Source organism: Eretmochelys imbricata, chromosome 14 (genome assembly GCF_965152235.1).
Source record: "Eretmochelys imbricata isolate rEreImb1 chromosome 14, rEreImb1.hap1, whole genome shotgun sequence".
Taxonomy (NCBI): Eukaryota; Metazoa; Chordata; order Testudines; family Cheloniidae; genus Eretmochelys; species Eretmochelys imbricata.
In genome coordinates this window covers 14,756,371-14,784,347 of record NC_135585.1, presented here as the reverse complement: position 1 = coordinate 14,784,347, position 27,977 = coordinate 14,756,371, and the positions used below count along the sequence as shown (strand labels likewise).

The 27,977-nt window shown below is 47.7% G+C and overlaps 1 protein-coding gene and 1 long non-coding RNA gene across 5 annotated transcripts; one reads left to right on the top strand and one right to left on the bottom strand.

The window, feature by feature from the left end:
- Positions 1 to 18: 18 nt before the first annotated feature.
- SLC16A5 (solute carrier family 16 member 5) lies at positions 19 to 27,755 on the bottom strand. Of its 4 annotated transcripts, none has more exons than XM_077834182.1 (6): positions 27,612 to 27,755; positions 22,872 to 22,952; positions 15,195 to 15,332; positions 8,620 to 8,763; positions 6,005 to 6,871; positions 19 to 3,120 (listed from the first exon to the last, which is right to left on the bottom strand). In XM_077834182.1, exons 4-6 carry the CDS (start codon positions 8,711 to 8,713, stop codon positions 2,879 to 2,881), a joined length of 1,203 nt encoding a protein of 400 aa, XP_077690308.1. In that variant the 5' UTR covers positions 8,714 to 8,763; positions 15,195 to 15,332; positions 22,872 to 22,952; positions 27,612 to 27,755; the 3' UTR covers positions 19 to 2,878. The 4 variants fall into 4 exon arrangements, with proteins under 4 accessions (XP_077690308.1, XP_077690307.1, XP_077690305.1 ...); XM_077834181.1 differs by having other exon boundaries at positions 15,201 to 15,332; XM_077834179.1 differs by lacking the exon at positions 15,195 to 15,332 and having other exon boundaries at positions 22,872 to 23,116.
- On the top strand, positions 432 to 4,457 carry LOC144275071 (uncharacterized). The gene is made up of 2 exons (XR_013347978.1): positions 432 to 568; positions 3,022 to 4,457. It is a non-coding gene; the product is annotated as an uncharacterized LOC144275071 (long non-coding RNA).
- Positions 27,756 to 27,977: the final 222 nt, after the last annotated feature.

Genomic DNA, 27,977 nt, shown 5'->3' with positions numbered 1-27,977 from the left:
GCACAGTAAGGAGCTGAGTCAGTTACCAATCATTCATTTAATATGCCATCTCTTAACTCTATACACCAGGTTTTTTCCTTACCAGAAAAATGTCTCAACTTGTATGAAAGCCAAACCAAACAAAAACTAGGGCGCTGGCCTTGAAATTTAGGAGTAGAGTAGCAAAACACAATTCCCCATACTTGGTTCTGGATAAATGTATCTTCACTCTTTGCCCTAAACTGTTGTGTAATGTTGCTGCTTGGGTATGCTCTATTAACGTCCGTCCCCGAGTTTCTTTCAAGTAGTGGAAGAAGTGATCACTGTCTGTCAGTTTTCTGAGTTTGTGAAATGTTAGTTCTTTTTCTTTATCATGTGGGGAGCAACATGCATCATACGGTTCGTTCCCTTGTTTGAGTGAGCCATGATGAGTAGCACTGTAGATGCAGTACAGTCAGCTCTTGAAAGGGAGGGAGATGCCGTCCATTGCTCCTTCAAGTGACTATTCTGTCTCATTTAGGAGCAGTTTTGATGGGTCCACATCCTGTCCTCCTTGGCTAGGATATTCATTACAACAGGGGACATTGAGGTAAGTAGAGATCAGTTGACTCCACCTCCGTGGGAGAAGAAAAAGTTAGGAAGGAGTGGCAGGAAACACAAACCACTGAACTGAATTTAGAATTTAGAGATCATGTGAAAAAACCCAAACCCCTACACATGCTGCTGCCTAGCTCCTTTATTCACAAAAGCTAGAACAGGTCTGAGACTCACACCCTTCTTAATGGTTTGTTCTGACGCACGAGGAAAACTGCACATTTCCTTAAGGATCAAAGAGTGCTTGTGTATAACCAAATTGAGTGGCAACGGTCCCAGCTGTTTGCTTTGTGGTTGCTGGCCATTTACACAAGTTACTAAATACATATGACTAGAGATAAGACATTTTTTTAAAAGCACATGGCTGCATATAAACATCTCCCAACTGTAATCTTATTTAAGGATATATTTGACAAAGGAAGGCAAAGTGTGTTGGACCGTTGTCAAAAGAGGCACTGCTAGATGGTGGGATCCTCGCAAACAATAATGGTTAGATATGAATGCATTTATAGTCTGGAAAGCCTGGAGGCTCGGCTTTCTAGTGGTTTAATGCATTTGTTTCTAGGCTTGTCAGGTTGGAACCTCATAATCACATCATTCTAACTAGCAGCTGGTTTTTTTTCATTAGAATTGTGACATGACTTCAGTATCTGTTATCTTGGCAACCACTAAAGCTAGAAGCCAATGCTTCTACTTTCTGAGAGCATCTTAAACTCCCATCTTTCAAAGGGTTTAAAGCATTAATCTCCACCTCCAATGTTCTGTGAGAGATCTGCTGTTAGTCATTTCAGAACTGAAGCAGAGTAAAAGCAAAAATGTATTTTATGTGCATTATGATACTGGTATCTTGGGCCACATCCAGAGAAGAGTCTAAGCTGGCAAAGTGATAGCTTCTTCCGTGTTACACCATCTTAGATGTCCTTTAGACTCCTTTCCATTTATATGGGGACAACCCATTTACCAACAAGTAACTTATACCCACATTTAGCTTACTCCTCATCTCTGAATTTGGTTCACTAAGAGACCAAAGGGAGGTCAAGCTGGTATAACTCACATGCTAAGGCCACAAAAAAAGGAATGTAGCAAGAAAGATCACTAACGGGAGTGTGTAAGTAAAACTAAATTTCCCCCACACCTCCCCGCCCCAATTTCTTCTGACTCTTTGGCATGTAAATGACACCCGTGTAGACTCCCTTTTATACTGGAAAATGGGTGTAATTAAGTCTGAGAGTCTGGATGAGGAGCTGCTCCCATTTATATAAGATGAGGATCTGGCCCTCTGAGTGTAACAGAGTCTAGCTTACCCTGACTCTGAACTTGGCCCTAGGTCTGGACTAGTGCAATTGCTTTCAGGCCTGGTACATTTTTCAAAGTACTGCTCCTGGAAAGAAAAAATGTCCATCCCTGTATTTGCCACTCATTCTCCCAGTTTCTAAGTGCATTTACACTGGCCATGAACTGTCACATTCTTTCTTGCAGCACACCTTGGTAAAGGTGGAGAGGAGAGAGCTTAAGACATCATGGCACAGGCTATAAAATGTAGGCACTTTGAGTCTGTCCAGTTTTATTGGGGCTTTGGATTTGAACCTTTGTTTTCCTGAATATGCCCTTGAAATGCAGGAATGATTTGGTTACTAGCTTGTAAAAAATTAATTTGGCCTAGACACAAGTGATAGCAGGCGCTAGCCTGGGTTCTACAACCTGTGTAATATTCCATGCAATATCCAGAGATGGGGGAGAAAGCAGCAATGCATCCCCCAGGAAAGGGGTTTTCCCTGCCCCTTGTGGGAGGCAACCAGATGACTTCACTACAAAGTTAGTCTTTGCTAGGTTGGCATGTCCAGACAAGGCGATTCAGTGGTATTTTAGCTCTTTCAGGACTGACTGACTGTCACTGTGTCAGGGATCATTGTAGTGCATAAGCTAATAAATCTTTCTAGTCTTAAAAATTAAAATATACAAAAAATGTACAGCCTTAAAAAAAAAAAAAAAGTCACTGTCAATTTAATTCTGTTAGCTTAAAGTAACACATATTAAGTCACAGATCTACTATCCTTGCCTTATGGGCTTGCACCAGGTATAAGAAGTGCTCCTTGTTCTTTGGCTTTCTGGCTGTTGCAAGGCTTTGGGCTCTGCCTCTGATCTGGATCTTCCATCTGGAATCTGAGGCAGCGCTGCTGAGTAGATGCTCACTGCAGGACCCAGATGGGTTATTGTGGAAAGCAGGCATTTCCTCCCATCTTCCTCCAGTTACGCTACATGTTGCGGTTGTGTGGGTCACAGAATTCTATGGGTTCCTCTTCGTTTAGATGCTTGTGATGTACATGACGGCAGGAGCAGCTTGTTTTTCAGGCCCTGGGTTAGTTGGCACTTCGGTGTATTGGTATCTGGAGGGGCTATTGGAGGTTGGCTTCAGAGCCTCTTTCAGTTTGTTCTTTCTGTCCAAAGCACAGAAGCTGAGACCCATGAAGAGTGCAGCTGACACCATGAAGAAGCTGGAGGCATAGAAGACATAACTGAACTGGCCAGTTATATCCACCAGAAGACCTGAAACAGAATCAGAGTTCAGTCAGAGCAAAGTTGCATACCAAAGAACAGTATCTTACATTGATATAGTCCCCAGGGACCCATATAGTTCATAAACTGCCACATACACAGCACTCAGTTCATCCACCGTTGAAATGCAGCTGCCTCTGAAATGGAACAAAGCAGCTGTTTAATAACACACAGGAGTGCTACCCAGCCTGGTAGGACAAAGTGGTGATATCTTTTCTGAGCAGAATGCCAGACTATATTGATGCTGATGTGATGTAATCACAGTCCGTGGGGGTAGGTCTACACTTCAGCTGGGAGCAACCCTGGCTAGACAGATTCATGCAGCTCAGCTTAATTTAGCAGCATGGGATTGGCAGAGGCTCTGGCTAGCCATCTGACTCAGGGCCAGGTGGGTCCAAGCTCAGGGATGTAGTCCAGGTCTCTGCCAGTGCTGCAATGGCCATGCTGCTATTTTTTAGTGTGCTAGCTTGAGCTGATCTGAGAGAGTCTGTATGCCCGGGTTAGGAGGCATACTCCCAGGTGCAGTGTAGACCTCCCCTTTCGGGGGGAAGAATAATGAAGAAATTAACTAAATAAGGATGTGGCATAATGGCTACTGCAGGTTGTATGTCGTCCCCCATTCCCCCCCTCCGCCCGAAATAGCACTTATAGCAAATATTGCTCTGAAATAGCCCCAAAAAGGCTTGGTCTGTCTCCTGTCTGAACCAGGCCAACACTCAAAGTGTCCACACATGGATTAAGTTCTTCTTTGTGTGGTTTGGCTGTGCTTTCTGCTGTCGCCATGACTGCTCCACAAGAGGACACATCATTAAAGAAGAGGTGGGGGGCAACCCAGTTTCCATCTCATGCAATTCATTTATTTGTTTTGTTTCTGCAACTGGGGCCCCATAACCCTTGCTGCTGATAGTCACCGAATAGAGGAATGTTTTGCCTTGCGAACTCTGAGCCCAGGATAAAGCAAGTAAGATAACGGTCTGTACAAATCAACTTGTTTTGGCCTCTCTGCTGAAAACACTTTTAAATGGCTCAGTCAGGATGGGGAAACTTTTCAGAGCAACAGATATTAGCTAACCAATGCTGTTAACGTGGTGTAAAAATATAAAGTCATCTTGAAGGGTTGTTGGCCATACTGACCATTAAAATGTTGATATTTATTGTGTGCAAATAATTAACCCTCCCAGAAGCTAGGGATGGAAAGAAAAAGATTTAGATCAGGCAGTATTCAGCTGGTCTGTACGATGTTCCTATACGCTTGTGTGTGTGTGTGTGGTGGGGAGAATTCTGCAGTAACGTTCATTATTTGCATGCATTAAATGCTAACAACTTAATTAACGGCACCCTTTGTAAGGATTTCTCCTTGTACTGGTATAAAGTGTCAGTACAAGTGCCCTGTGTATAGGTATAGGAGCAAAAGTAAATATATTCCTACTGTTTTATTAATAAGGCTGGGCCCTGCTGCAGCACCTCCCATCAGAAGATCTCAAAGCAAATAACAAACGTGGATGCCATAAGTTTCAGGACACTCTTGGGAGATAGAGACATACAGGAGATATTATCATTCCCTTATTAGAATGGCCCCAGAGTTTGCAGGCCTGCCCTGCTGAATGCACACTTGAATGCTGTGTTCCTGTCATTTACAGCCGGAGCTGCACTTGTACAGTGGGGAATGATACAGTACAAGACAGTATAAAATAGCATGGACGTGTGCCATATATGTAAAATGAAGAAGGAAGTGAGGTCAGTGAGAGAAAGGCATCCTGATAAGCCTGGGGAGAGGCAGGCTGGCATTTCATCAGCGTTAGGTGCGTTATAAGGCATGGGGCAGAATGGCATGAGGCTCATACCAGTGTAGCATTAATTAATCAACTCTTGATTTTTCTGTGGCTGGCATATCCCACCCAAACTCTCTTCGATCCTACATGATCCTAATCTGATTTAACCATTGGCTGGGCCCCTTTCAGGCTCTTCCAGGTGGGGGCAACCTGTTCAGGAGATTAAATTCAGGCTTGAAGCAGCAGCCTGTTCTGGCTGCTGTCATGCTGAATTGATGACTCCGTACGCAGCTTTGCATCTAGGGCACCATTAGAGGATATCAGTGTTCTCAGAATCAGTTATTGCTACTTCTGTGCATCCAGCATGGGCTACTTCAGAACAACACAAAATTCACTCCCTGGGGCATATCAGTGTCCTCTCCATAGCACACCCAGCTCCTACTGAGTCAAGGAGTCAGACCCTAAGCCAAGGATTCACAGTCAGTACCAAGTGTTCCTCTTGATAGTCAGCCATCTGAGTTATTTGCTGGGTTGTACCACAGTACGTTATGCAGAAGGAGCAGAGATACTGATAAGACACCTAGGGTGAACTGCCACTTTACTGGAGGGGCTCAGCACCACTAAGCGTCTTTGTCAGTTTCTGTCCTTTCTGCATAGACTGTTGCAGTACAACACAGCAAATAACTCTGATGACTATCAAGAGGGAGACTGAGTAAATTGTTCCCATGGGTAATTACCCTCATTGTTAATTTCTACTGTATTTTCCAGTCTGATTTGTCTAGCTTCAATTTCCGGACATTGGATCTTGTTACACCTTTGTCTGCTAGATTTAAGAGCCCTTTATTATTAATCTTTCATTCCCAATATAGGTGCTTACAGATCATCAACTCCTCAACCCTTAAACCACCTGTGAATAGGGGCTGATAACTCCCTTCTGACTCTCCTGTTAATGGTGCTTCCCACCCCATTGCCTATGGGGGTTTGATAGCTCCTCACTCCCTTCTTGTTACATTCCCCAATGTCTGTCATCAGAGGCATAATACCCCCTGTCCTTTCCCCAGCCTGCTGTCACCGGGTCTCCAATAACATTTTTGCGCTCTCACCTGCGAGTGGGGGTCCAAGGAGGATGGTGACGCTCTCCAGGATGGTGAAGAGGCCTAAGGCACTTGAGAACCTGTCCATCTCCACCACATCCATCAGCACCTGGAAGATCAGTGCCGCAATGCCACTCATGGACATGCTGTAGATGAGGCAGTAGAGGATGAGCATGCTGAAGTCGGCAGAGATGATGCAGATGAGATTGCTGAGCCCATTGAGCAGCATGGCCAGGCTGAACAGGTAAATCCGCTTCCCAGTGAAGATATTGAGTCCTGAGAGCAGCCCAGCCATGGGGCGCATGAAGATATTAATGAAGCCAATGATGGAGATAAGGAGGGCGGCCTTGCGCTCCTCCACCCCGTTCCGGATGGCATAGGGCACCAGGTAGATGAGGGGCAGCACAAAGCCCATCACCATCCAGGCCACGCCAATGGTGTAAATCTGGTAACCTTTGTTTTTGCAGAAGATATCAAAAGCCAGGTACTTCTGCAGCGTCTGCTTGCAAGCAGCAAACCTGGCCTGCTGCGGGGGCTCCACCTGATGAGGGGTGGCTCCGTTGGACAGCTGTGCATCTTCAGCTGAGTTGCCTGGCTCCTGTCCAGGGCTGGGCTGCAGCGGTGACCTGGGAGGCCCAAACTGGACTGGTCTCATCACAGCCCCACAGACACAAGCATTCAACAGCACACCGCCAAAGATGAGAAAAGTGTTTCTCCAGCCCATCTCATCCAGCAAGTACTGAGAAATCAACGGCCACAGTGTGAGGCCAATGGAGGCACCGGTGGATGCTAGGGCATTGGCCAAAGCCCGTCGACGCACAAAGTAGTAGCCCAGCACAGTCACTCCCGCCTGGAAGCCAAAACAGGATCCTAGGCCTTTTTTAAAAAAAAAAAAAAGCAAAAAAAAAAGCAACAGCTTATTTCTATATAGTGCTTTTTTTGCTGGAAAGACCTCAATGACCCAAGCACCCCTTCTTCCACCACTGAAGTACTTCTTCTGCAGTGCAGGATGTCAGCTCTACAGCAGCACACAGAAATGCTACTTGATAGTTCAGGATGGGAGGTGAAGTTGAATGCTGTACCTAGATGAAGTTGCAGGCAGCCTTCGGCTGGCATACATATCTAAACTGAGATGTGTCCAACAAGACACCCTATTCTTACTTCAATTGCTATGAGTTTGTTAATGACCAGAAGTGGCCATGACTTCCATTTTACATCTCATGCAGCAGCAGCTCTGTGCCATACACAACACCATTTTGAGGCATTCGTTCACTAGGGGTTCAGAGAGAAGAGTGACGCTTATTGAATCCTCAACAGTACTAGGGCGTTGTTTGTAGGTCTCCCATCCAAACATTGACCAATTCTAACCTTGCTTTGCTTGTGAGATCCCATGGGATCAAATCCCAAGGTGATCTGGCTGCAGACATTCATTGTTTTATGTTACAAGAGAGCAAGAGTCCAACACCACCTCCATAAGAGCTATTGAGAAGGGGAGAAGTTAACATAAGAATGGCCATACTGGGTCAGACCAAAGGTCCATCTAGAATCATAGAACTGGAGGGGACCTTGAGAGGTTATCTAGTCCAGTCCCCTGCACTTGTGGCAGGACAAATTGTCTAGACCATCCCTGGCAGGTGTTTGTCTAACCTGCTTTTAAAAATCTCCAGTGATGAAGATTCCACAACCTCCCTAGCCAGTTTATTCCAGTGCTTAACCACTTCCTAATGTCCAACCTAAACCTCCCTTGCTGCAATTTAAGCCCATTGCTTCTTGTCCTATTCTCAGAGGTTAATAAAAGCAATTTTTCTTCCTCCTTCTTGTAACAGCCTTTTACATACTTGTACTTGAAAACTGTTCTCATGTCCCCTCTGTCTTCTGTTTTCCAGACTAAACAAACCCAATTTTTTCAATCTTCCCTCATAGGTCATGTTTTCTAGACCTTTAATCATCTGTGTTGCTCTTCTCTGGACTCTAGCCCAGTATCCTGTCTTCCGACAGTGACCAATGCCAGGTGCTTCAGAGGGAATGATCAGAACAGGTAATCATCAAGTGATCCATCCCCTGTTGCTCATTCCCAGCTTCTGGCAAGTTTCCATTTTTATTACTTCTGTACAAAACCCCACCACATTTTTATGTTTGTTCTTAGAAAAAAGGTGTCTCCATCCCTCTGTAAATTGGGAGGAGTGAAATATGGATATACACAGTCCATCTGGATAACATTCCCCCCACACACTCCATTTCAGTTCCAGGGAAATTAGGGTCTGAAAAATGTGTTGCACTGTATGGGATATATGCTCCCTCCCTCCTCCTCAAAAATAAATCACCAGCCAGCTTCTAAAAGTGGTAGTTTTTATTTACTGATTGTCCCCATTTGGGACCCTTAGCCCTGTGGGGCTCACAGGAGAAGCAGTTCCTAGGGATCCCAGCGGAACAAGGGGTGGAGTAAAGGGGAGTGGAGAAGGGTGCTGGCTATTCAGGATATGAATCCTACTGCGCTGCAGTTCTGATCTTTCCTGTTTGTCAGATGAGGGAAGGAACCTATGCACTCATTCTTCCCTGGACACTAGCTACATCCAAATACCAACCACAGTGATTTATTTTTCACGTCCGAACTTGGTACTCACCAGTAATGAAGCCGGCTGTTACGTAAAGCTGGCTGATGGACTTAGAGAAGGAGCTGGCAACCATGCCCACTCCACTGAGTAGGCCACCCAGCATCACAGTGAACCTGCAGCCAAATCGCTCCACCAAGATGCTGCAGAGGGGACCTATAAAGCAACCAAACAAGCATCAGGGCAGGAATCAAGGATGGACAAGTTGTTCTGTCTTGGGTTTTACCCTAGTGGCTGCAGGAACAAAGCTCCACTTGTTCTGAGTGCACAATATGATTTAGTTTGGAATTCCCCTGTGATTGTCCCTGGTCATACAGGAATAAAACCCAAGTCTCCTGATACCCCCCCCCCGGCCCTTCCCTCATCTTCTGCTTCACTTACGTCAGTAAGGGAGAAGACTCCTTTGATCTGATCATCCACTGGCCGTTGATTAGGGTACGAACAAAAAAAGGATTTCCATTATTCTGTGGGGTGGATTCTGGGTTGAATGGGGGCAGAGGAGAGGTTCTTCAAATGGAATTCTGTGTGCACATGGTATAGATTCTGGGCACATTCTGGAAGAGGAGAAGAACATGACCTGGATTTCTGTGCCCACCGGGAATAGATTCTGGGAAGAGCTCTAGCTCCATTTACAGGTCTCTAAGAAGGGGGATGGAAGAGTGTGGCTTTTTATATGTTTTGCAATTAAATCTTACAAACATCTCTCCGCCTCCAGTTCCATGTCGGGGCTCCCCCACAAGCTCCCTGGGTGCACAGGGGCTGGAGCAGTCCACAGTGATACTCCTAACCCCCTTTCCACTCCCATGGCCAGGTTTGCGCCAAGTCCAAAGAGCTTCCAGTTGGCTCCCTGCAGCACTCTGATCCCCTATAAAAGCAGAGCAATGGCTGGGGAGGGCTCCCGTACTGCAGGGGGGAGGGACATATTAGGGTGAGGGGGATATGAGGAGAAGAAGAAGGGATGGAGGAAGAAGAGAAGAGGATGAGTAGGATGGGCAGATACTCCAGATGCTACTCCAGTATAAAAAAAGAGAGAAAATGGTGGAATGCAGCACCCAAGAGACAGAAACAAGAGGAGCAAAATATGGAGAAAATCCACCCAACCAGAAACAGATGAATTCTTGTGCAAGTGGGCTCAGTTCCCAGAGACTTCCCACTTTGCCCAGGCTGACTTTGGCCTGGAGTCCCTGCCAATCACAGCTGGGAGGTGCTGGCTTAAGGAGAGCCAGTTCAAGCCTCAGGAAGTCCAGTAGAGTACTGGCTGTAAACTCTGAGAGACCCAAACTGGCTCATCGGGCACCAGCCTGGGAAATGGAAGATTTGAGCCCAGCTCTGACACAGAATTCTTGTGTAACCCTGGCAAGTCATTTAATTGCTTGAGACCTCAGTTTCCCTACATGGAAAAGGGGATAGTGCTTATTTCCTCTCCTACAGGAATGCTGTGGGGGTTAATTTGTTAATATATGTGAAGTGCCCAGATGCTGCACGGCTGGAGGCCTTAAAATGCTTGTACATAAGGCTAGTGAGAGTTTAGAGCTGGGTTCAAACTCTGCAGTGTGGGTTCAAATTCTGATTAAAAGATCACAGCAGCTGGTCAGAAGTTTCCCTTGCTGGATGTAATGACTCTGACTCTGAGCCTCCAACAAAACCCTCTTTATACTGTTCCTTCCTCTCTCTCCAGCTCCACTTTCTTCAGCATCCGTTATGGAGCCAGTGCCTGCTGACAGTTCCCTGTGAGTGCTTTGCTGATGGGTCCCACTGGAACCTAAGCAGCTTCCAGGTCCTATCTCTTTGGGTTCCTGCTTGAAAACATTTCAGTAAGTGACTCTAAAACACTGGCAGTCCCAGAGCTATCTCTAAGGGCCAGCTCAGTGCTCTGCTTCCTGGGAAAGGAGCTGAAAACAACTGCAGGGCTAACCCGGAGGCACCGAGCCAAAGAGATGGAACGGCATTCCGAGCTCTCAGCAGTTTATAGCGAAGTAACAGAGTATCCAGTGTTTCTGAAGTCTAGAACTGGGCAACATTCAGCCAGGGCTGAGATTTCGCACTAAAGAAAAGACAGATCAGTCCCGAAACAAGTCAAGGATGGGAGAGAGATAGGAAGTGTCCTTGCAGATGATCATGTAGTAACAGAATGAGGGACACATTTTTGTCTGCATTAAAGTCAAACCTGTTAGGCTTACAGGCATTTAAGCTGTGGCCTGTGGAGTTGTGCATCTGCCCTGCAATTGCTCTGCCCCGGACAATACTAATGCTGTGTTGCTGATGCAACTCCTTATGTCCATCAGTCCCAACACACTGGAAAATGGCGGGGGGGGGGGGGGGAAGGGAGAGGGAGTGTCATCAGCTCTCCTTTGGGGAGGGAGAAACTGAGCAGTGCAGTGATACAGTGAGAGATGTAGTCACAGAGTATAATGCTTCAAAGAGGCCAGAGCCCGTGTCTGCTGTACGTCTCCAGTGGGAGGGCTGGGTTTTATTGTTTACATTGCTGGTGAACATTACATTGTTCTGCTAACAAGCGATTTCTATTCATCTAGCAAGGAAAAATATAATGCACAAGCAGTGGCCACTCTAGCTATAGGCAGTTGTAAGGGTGGTAGGGGATGAGGCTGCCCATGGAGGGGCAGCTACCAGCTGGGGCTCTGGGGAATGGGAAGCAGCCAGGCTGCCTGGGCAGCATTTCTGCCCCCTCCCCAATAGCTCCCTACCCCTAGCATGGAAAGACCACAGCCACTGAGTGCTTAGAGTCAGGGCTGCTTCTGGTGTCGCTGCAGGGCTTCCCCCACAAGTGCAGCGACACGCCTGGCCCTATGTCAGCGCCCAGCCCATGTGGTTCTGCTGCCTAGGCAGCCCCCAGCTCCTGCCTCGGCCGCTGCTTCAACCCGACCACGTCTATGCTCTGGAGGCGCTGCTACCACGCAGGCTCTGAGCCCCATAGCAAGGAGCTCATCTGGAAAGGTGTGGGGGTTGCTGGGGATGCACAGTGCAGGGGGTGGGGTACAGGAGTCCGGCTGATGGCCTGGTGATATGGGGGGCCAAGGTGTGGAGCTGGGTGTGGGGCCAGGCTGGGGATACAGGGACCCCCACTCTATCCAGTGGGAAGGAGTCTGCCACCCCTTTTGTGAGGGGGATCAATGCCCCCAGCCTGGGTGGCTTTTTGCGGGGCGGGGGGGAGGGAAATATGTGTTGCTCATTATCCAGGGGCCAGGCTCTACAGGCTGGGAGCTGCCCTCTGCCGGTGCCCTGGTTTCAGACTGTTCCCATACCACGGGGTCTGTCACCAGTGCCCAGCAATCTCTGCAGCCCCGGGCCAGGATCTGGCCCATCAGCCTCCAACTCGGCTGCATGAGGTTCAGGGGTGGGGGTCACAGCAGCAAGGGAGGCACTGGGGCATCTGCCATGAACTCCCAAGAGGGTCAGTGGGGGGGCAGAACTCTGAAGTTTCACCCAGGGTGGCCAATTGTCTTGAGCTACCTCTGTGCACAAGCAAGTTTGGATGCGTGCATATGTGGTCAGTTAAGTACATGTAAACTTATGCAGTTTTGGGGCATCTCATAGGCTCCTGGTAAATTGCTGATCTACCCCTTGGCATTGCAAATTTGGGTCACTTCTCTTTAGGGCTGGGTAAGAATAGCAGTGACATGCCGGCAAGTTGCTGGGGAGGAACATGCTCCTCTGTTTAAAGGGCCTGTGTTCTAGTGGAAGAGGAAGAGATGCTAGAGTTTCCCTTTTGTTCCTAAGAGGAGGCCCAAGGATTTTCAATTGTTTTTTTTTTTTTTTAATATAATGTTACATACGTGAATCTAAAATGGTCACAAGCTTCAGCATCAGCAACTGATCAGAGTGGGAAAATAGCCTGGCTCATGTTTGTGGCCTAAGACAATTCGCTATTTGAAACAAAATCCACAATTGTCAAGCAAACAGCTGAGTTTGATTAAAATGAAGGCTGCAGCTGCCTATATTTTGATCTGCTTGAGAAACTTCACCTGTTCATGGCTGAATCAGCCTTTGAAAAGGTCATTGGCCAGCTCAGCAAACTGAGGGTGGAATTTTATTTCTGAGTGGGGGAACTTACAGGATGGTGATGTAGGTTAGCCAACCCCAAACATGTAGAATTAACAAGTCCAGCCCCCTAAAACCACGAGACTGGCTTAAAAATCATGAGATTAAAAACAAAAAAAGCATGTTAGGTGTTTTTGTTGTTGTTGTTGTCTTTTGGAGTCTGAGCCTTTAGAATGTGTGTTCTTCATGTTTTCAAGCTTTTTTCTGCAACCATGAAAGCTAGAGATTATTAATTTTTTTTAAATGAAAACTGAGACTCTCATAAAGGCTCATGAACCCAGTAGTAAGGAAGGGCTTGAAGAAAACAGTTAAAAAAAAATCACACGATTAGTGATTAGTGCGTAGAGGCTGCTCAAGACAATCTGCTGTGCTGGGCAATACTGATGGAGACTGTGAGTCAAATTCTACTTTTGCTTACAGCGGTGCAAAGCTGGGCGTAGTTCTTTTGAAGTCAGTGGAGTTTTGCAGCCCTACAGTGGGGTGAGAGCAGACCAGAGTGCAGGCAAGGTTATGTTTGCTTAAACCAACAAACCTTGAGGAACAGCAAATCTGGGCAGAGCCAAACTGTTAAGAGTTTTCAAACACAGGGGCAAACTTGGGTGATAGAAGGATCATTTTAGAGATCTCGAACAATATTCATATCTATTGATCTCTCTCCCATAGAGATTTCTATAGTGCCCATTGGTGGTCCATTGAAGCATTGCATGGGTGAATTAGATCTGTGTGCCAAGGTCTGTTGTGAACATTAGTGAGTCTTCTGCTCTTCCCGGTTTCTCGAATGTTCTGCTTGTGGGTGTATATATGTTAGCAGCGTTTTTGCAGAGCTGCCTAGCAGTCTTAGATGCCCCATTCCATGTTCAGCTTTGAAAGCCTCAGCCAATGCATATTTGCATCCTTCCAGTTATGGTGAGTAAACTATAAAAAAGGTGAGTCTTACTGCATGTTTTAAAATGTCAGATTTTTTTATCAGAAATTTCCTCTGGTAGCTCATTCCACAGCTGTGCTCAAATGAGGACAACCTACCATCAGTTCCCACCCACTTCATCCTGCATTGCTCAAGGCAACACAGCTGTCCTGTCAGGCCATGGATGGAGATGCTGGAAATCACTGATATAGCTAAGTCCTTGCCTGTTGGTGGTGTTGCAGATCAAGGCCTTGTATCTGGACCAGTATCGGACGAGGAGACTTGGAAGATGCAATAGTACAATGGTGGTGTGCTCATGGCAGCCCGTCCTGCTAAAGAGGCAGCCCATAGCATCCTACATAAGCAGCCTCTGTACTGCTTCCACCTTCCTCCATCTGGTCATCCATTGAAGACCATTGTGGCTACTGAAGTGGCATTGATGGAAGGTCACAATGCATACAGGAAGTGTTAAAAATTCTTATGCAAGTCTGCTGAGGAGTAACCGACATGACCAATAGGTCATGAGGATTTATTACTGGGGAGGACTTAATTTCATACAACTCTCCTGAGCATGAATTTTCTTAACAAAGCCAGTGGATGGCAAGGAATATCTAGGGGTCGATTGGTTCCCTCATGATTTTGTTTCCTTCTTTTGCAGTAAACATACTGGAGTAGAATTCCCCCGTTAGTATGAGCTGGGCAGAACAAGGAAGGGAGAAAGAACAAGCTGTAACAGATGCTTGAAGCACTGTAATCAGGTGGCCTTCTGCTTTAAGGGCTGGAGGCCTAAAGTCAGCCAGCTCTATCCAATTAGCCCTGCCTGCTGCACCTGGGGTGGGGTGTGTGGTTTAATTAGTAGAATCAGCTGACTATGGAGGAGCTGATTTCCCCCTATAAAGAGCAGCTGGAAGCTGGGTGGGGGGGTGTTGCTTGGGGGAAGAGAGACAATGAGAGGGAAGTGGGAGTAAGGGACTACAGAGACTTCTGGGAGGGAGTACGCCCCAGGAGGGAATGCTGAGCCTTCAGGGAAAGGGCTTAAGGTAGTGAAAGGCTGGGAGTATGGACTTGATGGGCAACTTAAAACTCTATTTTGGGAATGATTTTGTTTTAATAAATCTAGTCCCAAGGAGGAGTTGTAGCTGAACCAAAAAAAGTTTTAGTAGCTTGATTGAGAGAGTCCTGTAAAGTGGGGAAAACGAGGCAGAGCGACCTGAGGTCATGAGGGGGTGCTGTGGAGGTGGCCAGGCTGTTCACGAGCACCTTTGGAAAGTGCTCCAACATACCCTGAGGTTCTAAGGCTATGTCTACGCTATGGGGATGATATCAACATAGCTATGCTGCTGTAACCCTGCAGTGCAGATGCAGCCTACAGTGACAAAGTGTTTTTTCCCTCGCTGTAGGAACCCTGCCTCCCCAAACAATGGTAGCTAAGTTGATGGAAGACTGTTTCTGTCAACCTTGCTGTGTCTACACCGGGGGGTTACGCTGGCATAGGTCCGGTGTTCAGGGTTTGGCTTTTTCACTCTGCTGACCAGCATAGAATTCAGGTTGTCCTATATTGTAGGGGTAGAGCAGGGCTTAATCAGTGCAACAAGGGTGGAAAGGCACAACAAAAGCCACACACACTCACTCTGAGCCTGATTCTCTTCGCATGTTGATTTCACACCACTTTGACTCCACTGAATACAGTTGCGTTACTCCTGCTTCACACCAGTGTAAGGAAGGCAAAAGCCAGTCCCTCTGTACTGTAGCTGACCCCAGGCTGAAATGGAGAAATACTAACTGGTATGCAGAGTAACCACAACTAGCTTGTAATTTACTGGTTACATAATGTCCTATAAAGTGCACCGGAGTTAGTCTTCGGAGAGTAAATTTAATTAGCATGAGCCAAACTGTTAAGAGCTTTAATTAGCATGAAGCTGGACTTTCCTTATCAGTTGGATGGCTTTCCGATCAACTTAATGTCTTTGTATGTGACTTTGCACTGTAGGCCTGAGCTCCCATGAAACAGTTGTTTGTAGTCAGGAAAATAAGAGCAATGGTATTTCCATCCTGATGTGCACCAAGTAAGATGTTCCCAACAGGATCTGGATAGAGATTGACATTAGTGCTGTGCCTGGTCTAAGAGAGCCTTTTAAAGCCAGTGGGCCCTGTGCTCTTTCCCACTGATATCAGGAGATGCTGTGTGCACAGATGGAGGGCAGCGCATGGAATGCTCAGCTGTTTCCTCTCACATCTGGAGAAGGTATCCATCTGTGTCAGGAGAAACCCTTGGTGAGCTCTATGGTCCTGTCTTTATTTTCTTTTTGGAACAACTCTGCCGGAGGGTTGCTTTCCTGCCAACTCCTGATGCCTCTGGCCCCTCGTTTGCCTTTTCTTAGGCCTCATCTCTGTTACGAGGGGTTGATTTTCAAAAGCACTCAGCATTGGCCTACTTCTGCTGTGCAACCTGACCCAGTTACAAGTGTTGGGGTCAGTCGGATGTAATTTGCAGAGAATATATTCAGGCTTGGGTCAGGTTAAGTAGCCTCTTATCACTGAGGGCTTGTTTAGGTGAACAATTAGTATGGGTTTCAGAGTAACAGCCGTGTTAGTCTGTATTCGCAAAAAGAAATGGAGTACTTGTGGCACCTTAGAGACTAACCAATTTATTTGAGCATGAGCTTTCGTGAGCTACAGCTCACTTCATCAGATGCATACTGTGGAAACTGCAGCAGACTTTATATATACACAGAGAATATGAAACAATATCTCCTCCCACCCCACTGTCCTGCTGGTAATAGCTTATCTAAAGTAATCGTCAGGTTACCACCCTACACTAACTTGCCAGGGTCTAACTGTCCATGTGCATATACACCCTGGTGAAGCGCATATGAACAATTTGTTAACAGGCTTTGATCTAGTCCCGTTTCAAAGATGCAAATGGATACTTAGACCATGGCAGATTAGTGAGGGGTAGATTTACAGCCCAGCTTGCTGCAAACTAATTATTCATGTAGACAGCCCTTAGTTTGAAGTGTGTATATTTTGGATTATTATATTTCAGGAGGACGGGTACAAAACAACTCTACACACTCAGGCTTGGGTTGGGTTTGGGATTGGCTGTAGTCTACTCAGGTTTGGGTTGGGCTTCTAAATTGGGCTGTGCTCTGCTCCAGTTGAAGTCAGGGATAGAGATTTCAGTGGGAGCTGAAAATTCCACCCACCGACCTCAGCCATGCTGGGAACCTGGATATAACGTGGTCAGCCCCTGGACTCCATTACAGTCTGGCTTGTTTTGGCTGGGTACATGGAACAGAGCTAAGTGCAGTTAAGTCCCTATCTACATCACAATGTGGATTTACATTGTAAATGTGTCTCATGATATATTTGACCCTTAAGACCCCATCCATGCTAACTAGAACCTTGTTCAAATGCAGTTTCTGCTAGCAGCATTCTAACACCAATTGACTATTGATGAGAGCAGTTATTTTTTGAGAATCAGGATAGACCTAAAGTTCCATCCATACAGCAAGATGTCAGGGGACAAAATGTTGTAAGATGGGTTGGCATTCTCTGGATAAACATGCCTGAAATGTATAATCATGTTTCTGTCCTGTAAATAACAGATAATTCCATAACCCAATCTGATCACACCTACACAAACAAGATCAAATTGTATTATAATGCAGTCCCTGCTGCCTTCCAACATGGTAAATTTTAGACTGTCCCCAGAGATCATTTTTACCATGGTTTTATAACATGATTATAACACGAGTCTCAAATCAATAATCCCTACATCCCAATGGGTAGGGAAACCATGCTTGCATGCTAACGAATATGTTTAAACATGGCTCTAGTTAGCAGATCTCTGATTCCAGCAAGGACAAAGTATCAGTTACCTAGGTTAGTGGTTTTCAGCTGTGGGCTGCAGACCCCTGGGTGTCTGCAGACTGTCTAAGATTACCTCCATTTGAAATTTTTTAGGGGTTCGCAAATGAAAAAAGGTTGAAAACCACTGACCCTAGTTGGAATCTGCTAATTCTAGTAGGGTGGTTGTTTTTGATATATGAATACTTGATTATTTAGTGCTATTCCAAAGGATGATCATTTAGTTCTGGGCCATATTGTACACAAAGGGGATTAATTTTAATAAGGAAAGATTTTGAGATTTGCTGCTAACGATCCAACATGGTTCATGTCACTTTCCAAGAACCCAGCTTCTGCGTATGGTAATTTAATAGGCATTTCCTGTACTAAGATGTTATAACTAGAACGAACACTCAAGGATGTTTAAAATGCTATGGCCTAAATTTTTAGAAGTGACTATAGTGATTTTGGGTGAGACACTTTGACGGGGCCTGACTTTCAGAAAGTGCTAAGTACCTGTCCTCTGGAAATCATGTGTCTCATGTTGGGCACCCAAAATCTCTAGTCGCTTTGGAATATTTAGGCCTCTGTGCACGTATTACTCTGCTAGATACCAGTGCAATCTAGGTGGAGCAGCGTGAACTGCTCCATCTCCACAGGGCTTTAATTGCAATACCTTTTAAATGAAATAGTTTCCCATGAGGCTTCTTCTGCACCTATGCCTTACATTTTTGCGTCCAGCTGTTTCTACTGAGGTGCAACCTCCTTTGAATGCCTCACCTGGTTGTCAGCTGCCATGTATTTTTCACCCCATTTGGGACAAATCAGACAGCAACTGGTTGCTTCTGACGAGGCCTTAGCATCAGCATGACTCAGTGTTTTGTGGTTTTTTTTTTTTTAATTTTTTTAAAGCTTTATCTCTAACCAGAACGGGGTGTGGCGGTATGCGTGTGTAACCAGGAAAACAGTTCAGATGTTGAACCCTAGGCAGCATGGTCTTCTCCTTTCCCCTAGTACCAGCTCAGATAGTCTGTTTACAGAACAATCACAGGAGAGACAGATGGAGAGAGATACACAAAGAGCTGAGCAAAACACACTCCATTCCAGGGGGAGTTCTGGAGCCAGCTGGATTTTTATTTTATTTTTTTCCTCTCCTGGTCATAAGAGTCTTGAAATCCAACACGATGGGCCCCATTTTAGTTGTTACCCCCTGAGTGTGCAGAGGCCGGGGTGGTGGTGGAGTGGGTTTTCCTTGCACACCTGTATTTACTCTGATCTCTGGTTACACAGGCAGGGGAGTTGCAGTGCTGGCCGTGAGAGGCTACAGCTAGCTCAGGGAGCATGCTCTGCACAGGAGGTGTAAGGCACGGCTCTTCAGGATTGTGCTACTGGAAGCCTCCTATTCCTCTTCTGTCTATAGTACTTTTATGGCCCCCTTGCTGAGATATCTGAGCACCTCCCAACACTCTGGTAAGGTAGAGCAGTGCTATTATCCCTGTTTTACAGGGGAGGAACCGAGGCACAGAAAACCTAAGTGATTGTCTCAAGGTCACACAAGGAGTCAGTGGCAGAGCCAGGGATTGGAGCCACGTTTTCCGAGTCCTACGGTTGCACCTTAACCACTAGGCCAGCCTTCCTAACTCCTTGTGTTTTTCAGGCATAGCGTTCTCTCACCAGGACTTAAGCCTTTCTAGGAGCAATCCAAATAATCAGACGGCTCGCTTTCCCCTCTTGAAAAAGTATGTGTACTTACTAATACCAGAATCTAAAAGTAAGATGGAAAAACCTATTAATAGCTGACCGGAGTTACTCCCCTTCCAGCCCTACCAGTGACAGATTGTTCTCTCCAGAACATCCCTGAGGGTTTTGTTTATCGAGTTCAGCTGCTGGGGCTGCCACTGCGAATTGATCAGTCATTGTGATCTTACTGTTGGGAAATCTTTCCTGACATCCAGCCTACATTTTCCCTTGCACCATTTCACCCTTTTATGTAATTATGATCCATGACTCAGCTTAAACCATTTTAATTTCTCTTTGAGTTATTTAATACTCCGAGGCACTTCTGTAGCCAAGATCTGCCAGAATGGGCCAGATGTTTTATGGGTGCAACTCCATTAGGATCACACCAAGCCCCGTTGTAGCGGGGCAGTCACCCTGCTCTGGCTCTGAAGTGGTGAAAAGCCTTGGCTGATGGGGGAAACAGCCACAGCTTGGGCCATGCCCCAGTCGGGCCACACCTGGCCCTATAAAAGGAGCTGAGGAAGAGTCTCTCTCTAGCAGTGGAGAGAGAAGGACCTGGCTGCCTGGGAGCTGAGCAGGGTACCTAGAGTGGAGCAGGACTGGGGGAAGGCCAGAGGAGCTGGGGAGCTCTAGCCTGGAAAACACGCAGGCTGCAGGCCTAGCTAAAGGCCAGGAAAGGTACTGGGGCTACAGAGGGGTAGCCTGGGAATAGGCAAAGGCAGCAGGTCCAAACCCCTTTGCCAATGATGAGTGGTTTACAGACTGCAGTCTGCCCCAGTGAGTGGGGGGCTAGATGGTGACTGGCAGTAGCCACTGAGGCAAGGTGGGGATAGAGGGTTGGGGGTTCCCCTGGATGGGGAGACCCAGAGTGTGGGTGTTCTGCCACAGGGCAGCACCCCAAGGTAAAGAGGCACTGGGGTCCGGGAGGGACAAGGGGACCAGCGGCAGGCGAGACACGGGCCTGCGGAGGGTGCTCCGAAGGCTGGAAAGAGCTAATTCCTGAGACTACCAGCAGGAGGTGCCGGACCAGTGAGTCATCGCCTCGCTACACCTGTTCTTTTAGCTTCTTCTTACAGGTCAGTTTCCTCAGGCCCTTAGGGAGACTTGTTGCACTGATGGACTCCACAAGTAAGACCAAGGATTTATTTTTGATTCTTAAACATCTAAAGCGTCCCTGGTTTTCTGTCACTAGATGGATGGCTGTTCTGCATATGATTTTAGTATGCTATCTCATGATATTCTTCAGCTAGGTAAAACAGAGGAATAAAACTAGCACGTGTCCTCAGAGTGCTAATGAGATCGTAAACACTCAAACTTTGGTCTTGTAGTTACCTAGTTACCATGATTCAACAGAGAGAGAGTTTTTTTTTTTTTGCATGGCCTATATAAATCAGCTTTACCTGTGTAGTATTTCTGGGTGTACATATATCACTGTTACATAATTATAGATACACATTGATAAAGGCATATCTGTGTGTATTATACTACACAGGATATAGAATACTATTTCTTATTTTATAGTGGCTACAGATCAGCTCAGTACCTCGCAGCACAGCTATAAGGACAAAGTCCCTGCCCCAGAGAGCTTACCGTTGTATCTAGACATGACATAACAAGGGCAACAGAACAATAGGCTGGGGGTGGAGGAAGATGGGCAGAGGTCATGGCAATAAGATGTAAGGGCATGTGAGCAGCGTAGTTGGGAAGGGGTTATAGGATAAGTATGCACATATAGACATAATAGTCACTTTGTTGAGTCCCTTCTTGTGCATGTCAGGGTAGAAGTGAGTCTTCGGGAGGGAGTTAAAGGGTGGGAGGACTGTTCTGGCCCCATAAGATGTAGCTCCAACAAGCCTTGAATAAAGAACTCCTAGCCCTGCACTCAGTAAACAGCACGTCTAATCCCAGCTTTATTACTGACTCGCTACATGATGTTGGGCAAGTCGCCCAAACTTTTGGGATCTCAGTCCCTCCATTGGTAAAATGGGGCTGCTAATACCTCCCCCGTGGACTGTGAGGATTAATTAATTACTAACCACGTAGCTCTTTGATCATGTTAAGTGCTGCTAACTGTTGTTAATCTTGTAGCTTTCTTTTTCACCATGGCTCCTCACCCTCCCTGGCCTCCCAACCCTGGATCATGTGTGGATGGCTGTACTCCTTGCACAACCTGGGAATAAGCATTTTAATGCAAAGCGCATTCCTGCAAAGGAGATCAGCTTTCAGGCCTGGAGATACACAAGTAAGTAGCGAGGGTTGTGACTGGGGCTATATGTGGCACAGCTGCCTGCCTGGTGATCGTTTCACAGCATCGCATCTCTGTTTCAGAAAAGACTCCCAGTGACCATGCTCAGGCATTTGGTCACACACACAGCCACAGTGGAATCTGCACCCCTGCTACAGGGGCAGAGTTCAGAGTCCCCAGAGGTTTCAAGCCCCGGAGCTCTGCTGAGGCAGCAGCTCCGGCAAAGCAAAAGGCTGAGACCAAAGAGCATTTTAGGGGCTAAGGAGCCAAACCAGTGAGCTAGAGGAAATGGAGCATTGGCTCTGGGGTGCCAAATATCAGCCAGAACTCGCATTCTCATATATGGCTCAGTCATCCCTGGTTTATGTGGGCTTCCACTAATGTGTCCCAGGCTGCTGGGCCCCTAGCCATGGAAAGTCTGCCAGCCTGTGGTGGCACAAGATGGTCACAACTTCCCCTCCACTAGGAGGGCCCCCCCACCCCCGACAGCAGGGGAACCGCCGAAGTGGGCAACAAACTGGCTGGGAAATCATGTCCAGTAAGCGCCCCCTGCTCCAGCCTCCGTTGGTGTGGCTCCTAGGAAGTACATGGCAGAAACTAAAGCAGCCTTCACTTAGAAAAGATACCCAAACACCCCTTATACCTCCCTTCCGTGCAGGGATGAAACTGGCCCAAACTCTGTAGCTCAGCGTGACTCGCATAATTCAGAGATAAAAGTCCCCTGACCACTATGAACTGAGTCTGAGAGAGCTGGAGAAGACCACAAACTTCTTTGGTTCTGTGAAGCTCTGAATCAGCCCAGCTCCATGAAACTCTTTCCCTGATGTAACTGGCAGCTGCCTGGGTTTTGTGTCACAGCCCAAAGAGTTGCATTTAACACCATTGTTTTGTATTTGAGGATCTAGACTATATGGGTCTAGCAAAAACATCTCAGCATCCCTTTAAACATGGAGGGCAAAGTTGTCCCATTGCACATGCCAGGAGACTTGCTCTCTGGGGACAGAGAGAGGGAAGGGACAGGTGTATCAGATAGGCTATTCAAAGGACTGTCATGGAAGAGGAAATGCATTTTTTCCCATTCTGGAGAAGACAGCGTGAGAAGAAGATTGTCTTAGGCTTTTGTCTCTCTGGCACCTGGCTTACCCTGCCAAGGTGCCTCAAGGCTGAGCTGGAGAGATGAGGGAGCTCAGCATCTATGTCCCATTCAACCTGTGACCTCTCTACTTTGATGCTCAGAAAAGGCCAATAGTGCTGGAGAGACCCACCAGACTCCTTTCATGCAGGCCACTGAACAGCCAATGTTTGGTCACTATTCATGTTTGGGTGTTGTCCCCGTCCCCATAGCCATCAAACTGCCAGTATATAGCTACCTTAATGACATTTTAAAGGCTCATTAACTAAATGAAGCCTGTGTACTGGCTTAGCCAGGAGAGGAAGCTGAAGGCAGCTACTCGGCATGTTACTCACCACCTGCGTGCAGCACTGCTGTCACGATGGATGGGAACCATGACGTCTCACTGTTGGTAGCTTGGAACTCACGCTGCAGGTCTGTGAAGAAGACCCCAGTGGAAGAGGGGAAGCTCAGCGTTAGCCCCTGAAGCAGCACAGTGGCCAACAAGACCATCCAGGCCCATCCCCGGTCCTGAGTGTTGGAAATCCCATGTGCTGCTGCTCCTCGGGACATTTCCACTTTTACCTCCTTCCAAGCCAACCTGTTTGAAAAATCAGATCAGCTGTCAGACGGTAGCACTTGGAGCAATGCAAGGAGAATCACAGCACAGACACCTGCTCTCTGGCCAGGAGAACCAATGCCTGCTAAGCCTTGCTCAAAACACCTTCCCGTCTCTCACCACGGGATCCTGGCACCAAAGTGCCTGGGAAACAAGCCACCTTTCCCTTTTATTTCAAAAGAGGCTGAACATGTTCAGGTACAGTCCTGAACACACCCCCTTTGAGGTATGAATTGGTCTTGCCCAGCTCCCTCCCAGAGCTTGTTTTCCCTTTCACCTGCTTCCAGCACACAGTCCCCTTGCTGAGGGTAGCTAAGGTCATAAAATCCTCATGCTAAGGAGGGAAGGAAGCTCATGCAAATACCAACAGTAGTAAAAATTATATATAGCGCTGCTGAGTAGGACAAGCAGAGCTGGGCACCTCTGTGCAGCCTCTGTCTGCTCCTGGGTACAATTCAAGCTGCAAACCATGATCTTTAAAGTCTTTAACAGCTTGGGATTTGGTAATCTCAGTGACGCGTCTCATTCCACCCTGTCTCGGCCATGGGAGACTCTCTGTGGCGGTTCCCAGGGTTGATCTCTCTGGGTCCTGCAGCATGAAACGTTCAGCTGAGAGCCCCTCCTCCCCTGCAAAAAGTGTGTTCCTCTTTGGCTGCCTGCCGGGCTGCATGGGCCGTGACCTTCAGGGCACAGTGCAATGCTGAACGCTGATACAGGGCTTTTCACCTGTGGATCTCAAAGCACTGTTCAAAGGATGGTCACTGTCCCTATCCTCATATCACAGCTGAGGAAACTGAGACAAAGAGAAGGAATGTGTGTGACTTTACCCAGGGTCTGACAGGGAGACGTTGGCAAAACTAGGAATGTAATGTAGGTCTCCCGACTCCGAGCCTGAGGCTCTAGCCACAGGCCCCAGCCACAGGCCCCTAGTGCCGCCTTGTAATAAATAGTGATCTGGTTTAGCAGTTGGTTGAGGATTTGTCTGGGTTTTAAAATTTTGATTTATTTGTATTCCTATAAAGTAAACTCTCTTATATCCGTTCATGGAATAATCTACGCTAGCTCAGCATTTCAGAGGCCCCACCCTTTACTTTAGTTAACTGGGAGTCCATATTAAACAGCAGGCTGGTACCAGAATAGCCATTCTATAAATGAATATGATTAACGTGGGTGTGTGTACACATATACTGGGTAGGCAAGTTCACTCTATTATTAAACATATATATTACAGTAGCAACCAAAAGCCCTGCTTGAATCTCAGGCCCTAATTGTGCTAGGTAGTGTGTCCACAAACAGATAGTCCTTGCTCTGGAGCCCAGACAGTCTAAAAGAGACACAAACAGATGAAGGCTTTGGTGTGGAGACATAACATACAACCGAACCTGCGGATGATTGGCACCGTTTAATTCTTTGTATGCTGTGGCTGGGCAGAGATAATGCTACTGACTGGTTCATGGTCTTTCCCTCTGGTGTGATCAGATTGTTCTGTATTAGCTGGCTCATGGCCTAATCGCTCTGTATTAGCTGGCTCATGGTCTAAAGTCTGTCCCCAGTAGTCACAGACCCAAAGACAGCAACCCAGAACATTGCAGTTCAACTTGTCTTTGTTCTCGATTGCACGGCTCAGACTGTTTTGTCCAGCTAATGATCCCTGCCACTCCCAGTTCCACCAGGTTTCCTATTTATACTCACTCACTGCCTACTAATTAATCTCTCATTACAATGCACACCTGCTGTAGCTTTCAACCAATTTCTCCATCTACTGTATATCGTTACAGGCCAAGTTTCCCTCCTCAGCAATCTGATTCACTAGTTTGTCTGCCCATGTGCCACTCCCTGAAATAAATGCTGAGACATTCTGCTTATAATATACTGACTAATGCAAGGAATGCCAGTGATCGCAGTGTCATGCCAGCTGCTTTCTGCCTGAACAAAAGTAAATGGAAACAAGGTCATTCTGGTGCCAATTTACCTGGCTCTGCCAAGTGGAACAACAAAAGAAATGCAGCTGTACAAAGCCTGGTATTAACTCTCCCTGTGGTAATTAAGTGATCACAGCAGTAAGTATGAGCACATTAGGACCATGTGAATTGCTGTACTAGAAATCCATCTAGTCCAGTAGCCTGTGTCTCATTAGAGAAAAGTGCAAGAAACCCTTTGTAATTCACCTGGTCACTTGTGGAATGCTACAGCAGGTGGCGGTAATCTCTTCTGACCACATCTGGGGTTCATCTTAAGCCCCTCTGAGGCACAAAGGGCAGCTACCCCCTGTAATATTACTAGCCTTGTGTAAGAGCAGAATCTGGTTTTAGCAGTGTGTCTGTCTCATGCTTTGTTAAAGGTGTTTCTTAGTGTGTTAATTCAGTGCTCCTGGAAGATGCTGGATTAACAGTCCTGGACATTGACTATGCCTTTCTGCATTGACACCAGAGGCAGCTGTTCCTTCACGTTGCCTCTCAGTTATGGTTCAAGGTTGGGACCACTACTGAGGCGAGTTGGTCTCCATGGCTGAGTCAATCTTGGGTCAGTCAAGGTTACCAATATTAGTGATTTTTGAAAATGTACTCTGGATACCTCTCCACTGGGGCTTGAACTGAGATCCAGCAAACACCTTTCACATAAACTACTGAACAGCCATCAGAGGAGACCAGCTGTCAGTCACGGATGGATTGCTCATCCTTACTGAATTTGAACCTTTCTCCCCATTGCTAATTCCCCATGCCATCCAATCCCTTGTCTGCTCCTTTTCTGAAATGGACTGAACTCTTAGCCAGACTGGAAGGTGAGCTGACAGCCAATTGAAGGGTCAAATGCCAAGAGTCCCAAGGGAGTGGAGTTCAGTAGAGCACAGCTTGTTTTCTTTGTAACCAAAATGGCTGGAATTGTAGCTACTGAAATCCAGTGCCTCTTCCCCTGTGGGGAATGTTGCATTCTCAGATACTCTTTTGTGTTATTGCCTAATACATCCTCCAAGGATGACTGAAAAGCTTGTGCAAACTTCATTGTTTTACTCCCGTGGTTAGAATATTGTCCACTCATTTGACAAAGTTCTTTCGTCCTGTAGGGCCTGATTCTGATCCCATTAAAGTCAATGAGAGTTTTGCCAGGGGCATTAACAGGAGCAGGATCAAGCCGCTCATTACTTGATTTTCTTAGGTAGGAGACAGCAGGCCCTATTTGTTAGTGCTCATGACTGAACATCAAGAGACACGGGTTCCAGGCCCAGCTCTGCCACTTTGCTGACCCTATGATCCTACCAGTTGGCCTCTCTGTGCCTCAGTTTCCCCATCTGTAAAATGGGCTTAAGTCTATGTACACACCTGGAGGTCTTTTTTTAGGTGCTCGGCTGTGGCCCTTTGATGAGCAGTTTATGGCAGTGAAGATGGTGGAACAGTGCTGCCACTTCCTTGGGAACAGGGGGACCGGGGTGGGGTGGGGAGAGCAGCATTGGGGGTGAAGTTTTGAGTCCCTTGCTCTCTGTGCTAATGGGCAAGGGAGAGACAAGGCAGGAAAAGATTTGGTGTAAGGTGAAACCCAGAGTCGAGATGGCTAGTTCCAGTGCTTTTGCCTTTAGTTATCCCTGGGAAGGCTGGGCTGTCAGCAGACAAGGATCCAGCCTTCTCTCCGCAGTCATTAATGGTTAGTCAGTGGTTAGAAGAGTGTCCCATCCATGATTTGGTTAGGAGGGATGAGGCCCCCACCTTGTGGGCATTACTCAAACCTGGCTGGAGGACCAGATGTGGCACCCTTGGGTAATTCTACTCGAGATCTCCAGTGCCAGGGGTGTTTCTGGTTCCCTTGCTGAGGGGGCATGGGAGGGGATCAGGGCGGTCGGGTGTGGAAGAGGAGAGTTTCCGGGGAGACTTTGGAGCCCAGTGGCAGCTCTGTTTGGGACTCTGCCCAAAGGGTCCACAGGGGCTTTGGGCCAGAGGGGTCCAAACTCTGGCAGGAGGCTGTTTACCTCCACCCAGGCAGTCCCTGCCCAAAGCCCTGGCCGCAGTCCCCGCTGACTGTCCCACACCTCGCGGGGGGCAGTGCCCTGGCCCAGTTCCAAGGCAGCAGGCGGACAGGGCTCCCTCCTTCAGCCTGCTGCGGGGGATGCCCCGGGGGAGCAGCGCCCTGGGCTGAGCCCAGCCTGCCTCCCCCCGGGCCCGGCAGCAAGAGGGTGGCACTGCCGGCAAACAGCCCCCGACCCCTCCGCCTTCCCTCTCCGGCTGGGTCACTGAGCGCAGCCCCGGGCGCCCCGGAGCGAGGCGCCGCAGAGCGCTGGGGCTGAGCCGCCCGGCTCCCGCCGGGGAGTGGGATCCCAGCCGGGGCCCCTGCCCGCTTGTTGGCGGGACGGTAACCGTGAGACCCCCCGCCCCCTCGGGGAGCGCCCAGCCCTGCGAGCCGGGCTCCCTTCCGCTCTCTGGCTGTGCAGGACCCAGAGCTCTCCTGCGGCTGGCCGCCCCCTTCCTGCCCGGCCCGCTCCGCTTACCTGTTCACACGGGCCCCTCCATCCGGAGTGACTCCCACCCAGAGCCCGGGGAGGGAGAGAAAGAAGGAGGGGAGCGCTCCGAGGGCACCCGCGGCTCTCTCCTGCTCCTTCCCCCGGTCCTCTTCCTGGAAGGGCCGTCCTGGCTTCTCTCCTTCTCCCTGCTAGGGAGGAGACGCGGCGGTTGCAAGCCGACGGAGCAGCTCAGGACAGGCACATCTCTGGCTAGAGGGGGAAGTTCAGGGGCGGGTGAGTTCATCCAGTGGGAGAGGACTGGATCCACTGGGGATTACACAGCATCTGGGGGTAGAGGGGCACTGGGTCTCTTGGTGAAAGGTTAGATCCACTGTGGGCGGAGTGGAGGTAGAT